We start from the raw sequence: 10,081 nt of genomic DNA, 5'->3' as shown, positions 1-10,081 counted from the left end.
GGTCTTTTCCACCTTAATGATTCTGTGATTCAGTGAAACCCTGATATAGTGATAGATTTCTTCTTGAGTAAAAGAAGACCAAATTTTGTCTTGCAATATTTGTTTCAAACTTATCAGCGTCTTTTAGTAGGTCATGAACTTTCAGCCCCTCTTTCAACACCACCTTGAAATTGTTGCAGAGGGAGAAGCTCTTATGGTGGATCCGTTGGAATGGCTTTTGTGGGTACCATCTGCTCACAAGTCCGGGGAGGGTCAATCAGCACTGTAAGTACATAATGTTGTGGTTAATAGAAGAAACTAGCACAGGAGCTGCTAAACTGTTCCAGATATGCTGCTAGTGGGACAAAGAGGTACCTGAGTAATTGAAGGCTTCCCCCTGTGCATTTACAAAACCCAGATTTGTACATACTACTATTGCCAGACATTGCTTCTACAGAGGTACCTTCCAGAACATCCTAATAAATAACGTGCACTTTGTTGACCTGTTTGGTCAAGTCACCCCAGTCTTGGAGACTAGACTTGTAGCTGTATGGTTTCTTTCATGGGGCTCCTTATGTAAAGACTTGCGCATATTTTTATGCATGTATATTTTTTAAAAAAGCATTTCCCAATTTCTCTCATCATCACTTCCAGTCCACTTGTCTGATTTAGTCCTGAGATAATTTTTTTATCACCTTTAGTAATTCATCTAATTCAAGGCTGCATAAGAAAAGCCCATCCTCATACCATTAAAGTTCATAACCACAGTGGTTTTGGGATGGGAATGCAGCTACAATATAATGCTTATTTGTTACATGGATAGAAAGTGAACATAATGCACTATATTCTCAAGTGTCTAGAATTCCCCAAAATAAGGCTGTAAATAGGCAAAAAATTTAAAACTGGTAAAATTAGTAAGAAACTATTTTTTTCGCCTTCACCCGTGGGGCAGAACCAGTATCTCCAGAGGTTCCTGTCCTTAACAGTATGGATGCCACAACATCGTGGACAATCTCAGAAGCAGCCTGCATTCTTTAACAGGACAATTTGTCATTGAAGACTCCATTGAAATCAGTGTCATATCTGATTAACTGTGTCATTGTGTAGCATATGATCCTAATGGAAGGACTGGAAAGAGTGGCAGAATCTGTCCCTACCTGAAAATAAATAGTGACAAATTGTCTCTTCTTGCTGCTTTTGCTTTATAATACAATTTAGTATTCTGTCTTCGTAGCCTCTGAGAACTTTGTGGCTTGAATAAATCAGTATGTAGAAACACAGTATTTTCTTTAGTTTCACAATCATTTTTTTAACACTGATTCTCTTTATTAGTTGAATCATAACAATGTGTTACATCATGCTACAGTAGTTGCACATGAATTGGGGCATAATCTCGGAATGAAACATGACGATAAAAGGTGTCCTGCGTCCTATATTATGCACAGTACAGATAAGTAAGATTTCCAGTTATTTTATTTTAATGATTGTTATTTATCTGCACTGACTATGCCTTATAAGCTGTGAAACTCCCATGAATCTTGAAGAACTTTTGGGAACGGGGAGCTGTTTGAAAAGTTTAATCACAGAGCTCAATTCACTGACTTAGGTCTTGACATAATTTTAATTTATTTGAAATGTTATCTGTTTTCCGATGCAGTCATGCTTTATCTGTAGCACTCCTGAAAACTTATTTGGATTTTCTTAATTTTTTTTTCATGATAGTGTGTTGCTGTTTGTTTTCACGCTGCTGAGAATGCTTTCCCTATATATTCACTGGGCTTGTGCAAACATGCATCCTTTGCACAGATTCTTTTAACAGTTAATTTAAACAAAACCTCTCAGCCAATGTATCTTTCAGTTCATTTCTTGTTTGGCTTCCCTTAAGAGAAAAAGATCATATTATTTTACCTATCCATTTTGTATTAATAAATCAGAGTAATTGAACACTGGACAAAACTACTGTGAGAAGATGCATTCCTGTGTTCTTAGGGACCCCAAGTTAAGGTGAATGTCTTTCTGGAAAGTATTTTCTAATGAAGTATTTTTAGACCCAGTACAGACAAGGAATTTCTAAGGCCTGCTTTATATAGGACACCAGAATGGATAATCCAATGATCTCTTTTGCTTCTGAAAGTATTTGTATTTATGTTATATATAGCGTCTTTTAACTTCTGGTACTGTACTCTAATGCAAAATAAAGTGAAAATGAAGTATCTCATGATCTCCTAAAGTTATGAAACAAGGTATTTATTATAAATTGACAATATTTTAGAGGGTTTGAATTGAATTTTTTCCTGTAAGCAAAATATTTATAATAATAAATACTATTATGCTTTCCAGTGGATCCAGGAATTTCAGCACCTGCAGTGCTGATGATTTTGAGAACCTTATTCTAAATGGAGGAGGAAACTGCCTTAGGAATCCTCCCAAAACCAGTAATATTTACAAAGAACCTGTCTGTGGTAATAATGTGGTTGATAACAATGAAGAATGCGACTGTGGCAAACCGCAGGTAATGAATTAAATGGAACAGGATACTTGTATATTATAGTATAGTATAGTATATCATATCATATCAGTTGTATAATACTGGCCTTTTGGTATATCTAATTTGCATTATTTTGCAAGCAATATGAATATAAATTTTAGAAAAAGCCTAAAATCATACTTTGATTTTGATATGAACTCAGTTAGGGGTTCCTGGACTTCACAGAGCTTTGAGCCAATGCTTAAGAAAGTGCATTTTAGCACAGAGTATGTGGAAATGCCCGTGTTTTTTGTGCTGGTTTTAACAATGTGGATACTTCTGTTACATAGAAGAGACTACTTATCTCTAGAGCACTTACAGGTTTCCTAACTGTAACCTTTAAACTTAGTCCACAACACTTTTGTTGGTCATATTTGCATTGTCAAAATGTCCCTCAACACATGGGATATATTGATTCATTCTTTAGAAAACAGAAGTGCCTCAAAAAACACACCTATAAATTGAAAGGCTGTCAGCAAACCCTGGTTCCATTGTATAGGCCTTCTTCTAAGTCATTAAAATATACAAATATTTCTCTACATCCAACTGCTAGTGCAGTGAAAAAATAAGATGGGGGAAGAGGTGATAAGAAGTGTTACTTAAAAACCAAAGTGTTGCACTTCTTTTAGTGTCCATTTAAAGTGTAAACCTATCCTATAGCCCTGTGCCACAACACATCAAAAGAGATGTTTTTTCTGATGACTTGTAGTAAAAAAATACAGCCAAGCTGTATGCCGGTTTCCGTTAGAGCAGAGGCCTGTCAACCTCAGAACATGCAAGAGCGACAGTGTATGTAGAGTTTAGTTTGTCTGTGCACTTGGTTTGATGGTGTGCTTTCCTAGCTATATGGCGCAGTAAAAACAGTGTCCCCGTGTCCATGGCTGTTCTGCAGGAATGTACTAACCCGTGTTGTGATGCTGCAACCTGCAAACTCACGCCTGGATCGCAATGTGCTCAAGGACTGTGCTGTGAAAATTGCAAGGTAGGCTGTGGTTTATTAAGCTAAATTGATACTTATTACTGGTATTTTTTTTATGTTTGAAAAGAGCTGTTGTACTATCTCGTGACATATTTTCACATTATCAAACTACATTCACAGCAGAGAGCATGTAAGCAGAGAATTTGTCTAACAACTCTTGGCCAGTGGCTCAGAAATGGAATGTAATCTCTGCGTCACCCCTCGTAGGAGGCAGGAGCAATCAGGGCACTCAGTAGTAGTGATCTCCATTGTGCAACACCAAGTTTCTCCAAAGCCTGCGATAGTTGGATGCTTTTTAATTTGTACTTGTGTATGCATTTGTATGATCTACCCAAGTCCTCTGCAGGCTCAGCTCATAAACTTTATGACTACACCATATGAAACCGAGGGAAGTTTTGGATATTCGTTACGTATTGGTCTGAAAGGTCTTCCTTAAAATTACAAGTTTCCCAGTTGTCGTTGTTTCATGTAGAACTGCTGCTGCTGCAAAGTAAAAGTAGGGTGGCATTCCTCTCTGATTCTAGTTTAAAGTGGCAGGAGCGGAGTGCAGATCGAAAATGGATTTCTGTGATCTACCTGAATACTGCAATGGAAGCAATGCCTACTGTCCAGATGATGTTTATACCATGAATGGCTACCCTTGTGACAGCATGAAGGCATATTGCTACTATGGAGTATGCCAGAGTTTTGATTCACAATGTGAATCTATATATGGAAAAGGTATGTTTATAATGTAATGTAAAAAGACTTTTAGTCTCCAAATAGACATCTCATATTTTTCTTTTTCTTTCTCATATTTTTAAGACAGTGTAGTGGCTTACTGAGATTCATTATTTTTCATACAGGGGCACGAAAAGCACCTGATATATGCTTTGAAAAAGCAAATATTAAAGGAGATAGGTTTGGAAACTGTGGAATGACCGGTGGAGTGTACAAGAAATGTCCTGTTCAGTAAGTCACCAGCAATAAAAACTAACCCTAAAACCTTCAATGTGAAAAACATATTGTTACAAACTCTCAGAGCATGAGATTTAAGAGAAGAATATTTGCTTGAAATGCAAGCTAAAAAGCTTGGCTAGACAGTCTGTTTGCACTGATACTGGGTTTTTTTCTGCTCACCTTGTCTCTGAGTGTTATTCGTTCAATACAGGCACAGTCTGTGTGGCAAGCTCCAGTGCACATCTGTTAGTCTCCAAAATCTTCCCGCTTGGAGTGTTGTCAATAATGCATCTGGGGTTTTGTGCTGGTCTTCTGACTTTGACTTAGGATCAGATGTCCCTGATCCTGCTCAAGTTCATGATGGAACAGCCTGTGGAGAAAAGAAGGTACGATGAATCACAGCAGCATTACAGAATATATTGCACCAACTGGAACGTTCTTAACTTTCAAAAGCACTACATAGTTCTCTTATTTGTATGCCATAATGTAATAAAAAAATCTGCTTTTTCAGATATACACATACAAAAAATTGATTAGCTCTTCAAAAACTGGGGTGCTACAAATCAGTGAACTACATCATTGGTTATTCAAATTACTCCATCAAAATGCATCCACTGACTTAAGAAAATCTGAGACAAATACAGCTATAAAATTGTGGAGTACTGAATGTTCTATCAGCCCTTTCTCTTGACATTTAAGCAAAAGCTGTAAACTTGTAAATGTATACATTTATATACTATATTTATAAAAGGATGGGATATTTTGAAGTTTTGTCTCTGAAAGACACTAAATACTTTTTCCAGGCCTGTGTAGATTTTGAATGTGTTGATGCAAGTCATCTGGGCTACAGCTGTGATGTAAAGCATAAGTGTAATGATAATGGGGTGAGTAGATTGTGTTTTCATGCCCTGTTTCTAGAAGACAAGAAATAGGTGTAAAATCCCTGCATAAAAGCAATAGCTAGCCAGATGACTTTGGTTTTTTCCTGATTTGTATTAAAAGTTAAGTTCTCTTTTTTATCTGTAATTCATGTTGCCAGTAGACTGTAAACGTCTTAGCACCAACATTGAAAGACATTTCTTCTGAATTTCCCTAGGCAATTTTCTGATATTACTGAGATGTCAAGTTGTGAAAGGAAAATAATCCTTTGAGGAGGACAGTCCAGTGAATCCTGATTTTTATATTTCTATATGGAAAATTAAAATGGAGTCCAAAGGTTGTAAAACCGATAAGTTCTTTGGACTGTAATATATTGCAGGCAAATAAGAAAACAAAGATTCACTTCTATAGGGGATGAACTTCTGGACTGGTATCGCTCAGTGTTTTGGGATGTTAAGGAGGGGGAGAGCTTACTGCCAGCTAATGCTTCATTTATTTCTATGCAATACTATGCAATACTTCCTGTTTCCACGTGCAATTCTTAATGTGTAACTCCAGATAGATACTGGAGGTTGAAAGCGGCCACCTCCAGAAAGGCGTTGTTCATTGGATTAATCCCTGTTGTATTGACTGTAGGTGTGTAACAACAATGGGAACTGCCACTGCAATTCTGGATGGGCACCTCCGTTCTGTAACCAGTCGGGCTACGGCGGCAGTGTTGACAGCGGTCCAGCTCACATAGGTAGTATAGTGAAACTGGCCTTCATTCTGCCTCCAGTGTCTGATAAAATACCTACTAATAGCAGGTTTTTTTCAGTCTCTTTTCAACTGTTTTTTTCTACTGCCTGGGACACTTAATCATGGACTGACTTGAGGAGCAAACATTATTATCTGGTGTGTGGGTTTGCAGACATGAAGGAAGTTGGTCCAAGGGAGACTTTGACCTCTCTTTTTGTCTGAGATAAAAAGCAATACATTAGTTGATTAGAATTACTGGGTTTTTTTTTAACTAGTTAGATATTTAGATATTTACTTAGGTATTTAAAACAGAGTTCTGATAAAATGGATATAACAGAGGAAGACTATAGCTTGAGAATGAAACCAGAAGCCTTTATATGTGGAAAGGGTCTCACAGAAATGAGAGGGGTTAAGGAGGTGCATGCAGCAAGTAGCAGTTGGCTCGGGTAAGAGCCATGAAATTCTGCAAAGGGAAACTGGAGTAGATTTTGCTGGCCTTCACACTGAGAGACCATGCAAGTGTGTTGTATTTATTAATAGCTTAGGAAGAGAAAGAAGATGTGCAGTTCAGTTGTGGGTAAGCAAATACAAAGTCTGCTTTAGAATTCTTGAAAAAATATATGGAAAAGGAAAATGTTCGTATATCATACAACATGGGCTGGGTAAGGCAGAAAGAACTTGTGATAACATAAGGCCAAATCCTACTTTTCTAATCAGAGCATTTGATAAATTTCAGTGGAGTTACTAGTTTTAATCCATAATAATTTGAAGATTGTAGTTCTTACAACAGACAAGTATTTTTAGCAGAAAAAAAATGCTTTCATATGAGGTTAAATAAGATTACTGTCTTACATTATTTTAATTCTTTTTCTCTAGATACATCACTTCGGGATGGTCTGCTTATTTTTTTCTTCCTTGTGTTGCCAGTAGTAATCATTACTGTATTAGCAGTAATTAAGCGTGACGCAATAAAAAGAAAGTTTTGCAGGAAAAGTAGAAGACAACACAGGTATATCACTTACTACCAATGCATATTTCAGTGCTTGAGAGCATGCTCCAGATTAATTTAGTAAGCCAGTTAGATGCTTTATCTATACAAAGAATTCCATACCTCCTGAAAGAAAAGACTTCCCTCCTACTAGTAGCAGTAAGTAGTTTAATAGCCAGTACCCTCCTATTAGGTAGTTTAATCCAGATACTCCAGCTGTCAGTTCTCAAGCATTTTTTCCCAAAATACATTGCATTTTCCTATAGTTATTGATAATTGTATTGAATGGACACGGGCACAGCGTATTGAAATTATTTGCCAAGGCTAGAAAGGAGTGGAGTCAGAAACAGAATCCTGATCTCTGAGCTGTCCCTTGTCCCTTGAAAAACAACTGCATCCCTGAAAGTAGTTAAACCAAATGGGGATTTGCCTGATGACATGGTTTTTATTTCAGGGATAACAATGTGCAGCAACCAAAGCAAAATAACATACCAAGTCGTAACACGAGAAATCATCAGGTAAGATGGATGCATACTTGCATTATTTCATGCTGAGTAATCCATATTATACAGTGCCTTTTCTCTAATATAGTTACTGATGACTTTGTGGCTTTTTGATACATTCAAACCATCTGAATGTCCAAGTAGTTAAAATAATTTATAATGTGTTAGGCAGGATTTCTGTTTTCCTAAGTATGAGCTTTGTTGCCTGCCCTGCCAACACAGGCTGTGGGTCTCTTTTTTCCATCTATGGGATGGAACAGGCTGCTACTTATCAGAGCAGACAAAGATTGAACTCTGAATTCTGTGGCCAAAAACCACAGAAGCTGCTTAGCTGGGCTGCGGATCTACTTCTGATAAAACAAAATAAAAATTATCAAAACAAAATGTTGCAAGAGAATATGACGAATGTCACAGCAAATGAAAATCAGTTCTAAAATACCGCTAGCTTAATACTGAATAATTAGCCACACTTTGATATCTGGGGGTTTTGTAATCTTGATTTTCTGTGATATCTTTTCTAGCCTGCCTCATCAAGTCCTGAGTTTTTTACCATATCACATTTCCCTGGTCCAAGGTTTGTAGTATTTAAAACCTTCTTTACTTCACATTTGCTGTGTTTACATTGCTGTATTATTGGAAATGAAGTTCTTAATGTCTCATGTCCTGCTTAGGAGGATTTTTCATGCAGCATCATATGAGATAAAATAGATTAAATGCTTGAAGGAGAAATGCTGTTTTACTGCTTGTATAGAAAACAGCGTAATGGAACTTGTAAATGCTACTAGTGACAGGGAGAGGAAAAGGGAGAGGGAGAAGCAGAGTTAAATAGATGTATAAATGCTAGCAACTATTTAAAAGTGGTAAAGAACCAGTTCAGCAATACCAGTTGTCTCAAGTCATGAAACACTTCACAAAATGTGTTTTCCACACTTCAGGCAGCCAGTACAAACCCAGTTTCCTCCAGTTCCTTCAGGACCTCAGCGACCTGCAGTCCTACCTAGACCAGCTGTCTGAAGTTTCCTGGGAACCCTCAAGCAATTCTGACAAGTAACTGATCTGAAAAAAATTAAAGATTGCAATCCTCCAGTCCTCTCGTTATGCAGCCAAAATGCGTTCTGGAAGCACGTACCTCTGGAAAAGACTTGATGCTAAGAGGCACAGAACACAGATTTTGTAACATCCCGTTATTTTGCTAATCGCTGCTGGTTGTATTTGTGCCTCTTCTACCTCACCTCTTTTTTTTACATCAGAAGCCTGAAGTAACTCTTGTTACATGAAATCTGTAACAGCATCAGAAAAACAGGACTCTTCTGAACCGTAGCCTTACTTGCAGGCCAAAGAGAAGTGAATTCAGTTATTTACAGACATAATTTATTCACCTCTAGTCATAGGCTGCTGTGAAAATGAGAACGTAGATTATCCTCTTGGGAAGTCTGCGGTGTCTACCTCCTGGACCATCCTCTCAGCAGTACGCTGCCGGGAACCTCCGTGGCTCCTGCTGCACGCAGCTGTACCCCACATGCCAGGCTTGCGGATGGTTCCTATGCCTTGCTCTGAGCCTTGTCTTGGGTCCAACCCTATCAGAGGTGGGATCCAGATCCCACCTCTGATTACCTGCTAGCTGCTTGCTTTCCAGTTCAGGTAGTTTATAAAAGTAACCTCATGTAGGGACTTTCTAGCAACAGAAAGAACCTCTGTAGCTAATGTATCTGAGTCTAAAAGAAACAAGCCATCTCTGCTGTTACAGAAAATGTGGAATATCAGGACGTACATTATACAACCTAACAGTGTTTTAATGTTTACTGGTTGTTACACTTTGAGATTTTTGCTAGAAACTGATTCCACTACAAAAGCAGCAGGTAACTTTTGTCATTCTAAATGGGATAATTGGGAAATGGTACCAATTTAAAATAAAATGTATGAAGTTACATAGTTTGTCAAAATGGGAACTTATGGAAAAGAAGCTGCTATGCAGGGGAAAACTCACTTGCGAGAACAAAGCTGTGGATGCTGATCAGTGTACATCAGAGAGTAAATCACATACTGACCCTGTTCACATGCAAACTTTGGGAATATGAACTAGCAAAAAGAGTGAATAAATTGTAGAATGGCCTCGCCAAGAAAATATTTCTAGTCCCTTAGATGGTGATTTCAGAGAAGAGCTGGACGAAGGAACCCAAAACAGCAGGCAAAAATCTGCATTGGCAAGGAGTATCTTCTGAAGAAGTGTTGTCTTTCTTAATTCCTTAGAATCTTAAATTGCTATTATCAATTAAATATTCCTATCATTTAGACCTTATTCACGAGCACATTACAATAATTTAACATAAATGATCTGTGTCAGCAGACTTAGCGTCTTGATTTTATGATAACAATAACCACTGCTGGGCACATCCGGGATCACTCAGCCGCCTGACGCTTCTGCGTTCACTAAAATGTCTTACTGAATTTATTATCAAAATAAAATTGAGTAAAACCGGTTGTTTCACGCACACGGTCAGACTGGACTCTGGAGCTCCCGGCGCCGACGCGCTGAAAGCTCCGCGCCC

The 10,081-nt window shown here is 37.9% G+C and overlaps 1 protein-coding gene across 1 annotated transcript; it reads left to right on the top strand.

Moving 5' to 3' along the window:
• Positions 1–179: 179 nt before the first annotated feature.
• LOC104615206 (disintegrin and metalloproteinase domain-containing protein 9-like) lies at positions 180–8,546 on the top strand (the record flags this gene model as incomplete). The annotated part of the gene is made up of 13 exons (XM_010289346.1): positions 180–264; positions 1,312–1,433; positions 2,320–2,491; positions 3,399–3,488; positions 4,010–4,205; positions 4,331–4,436; positions 4,636–4,810; positions 5,228–5,308; positions 5,940–6,045; positions 6,918–7,050; positions 7,484–7,547; positions 8,054–8,106; positions 8,468–8,546. Coding segments are annotated over 13 exons (1,462 nt in total), but the record flags the coding sequence as incomplete, so codon positions are not given.
• Between the last annotated feature and the right edge of the window lie 1,535 nt (positions 8,547–10,081).

Source organism: Phaethon lepturus, unplaced genomic scaffold (genome assembly GCF_000687285.1).
Source record: "Phaethon lepturus isolate BGI_N335 unplaced genomic scaffold, ASM68728v1 scaffold56336, whole genome shotgun sequence".
Taxonomy (NCBI): Eukaryota; Metazoa; Chordata; class Aves; order Phaethontiformes; family Phaethontidae; genus Phaethon; species Phaethon lepturus.
This window is presented reverse-complemented; position numbering and strand designations above follow the sequence as displayed.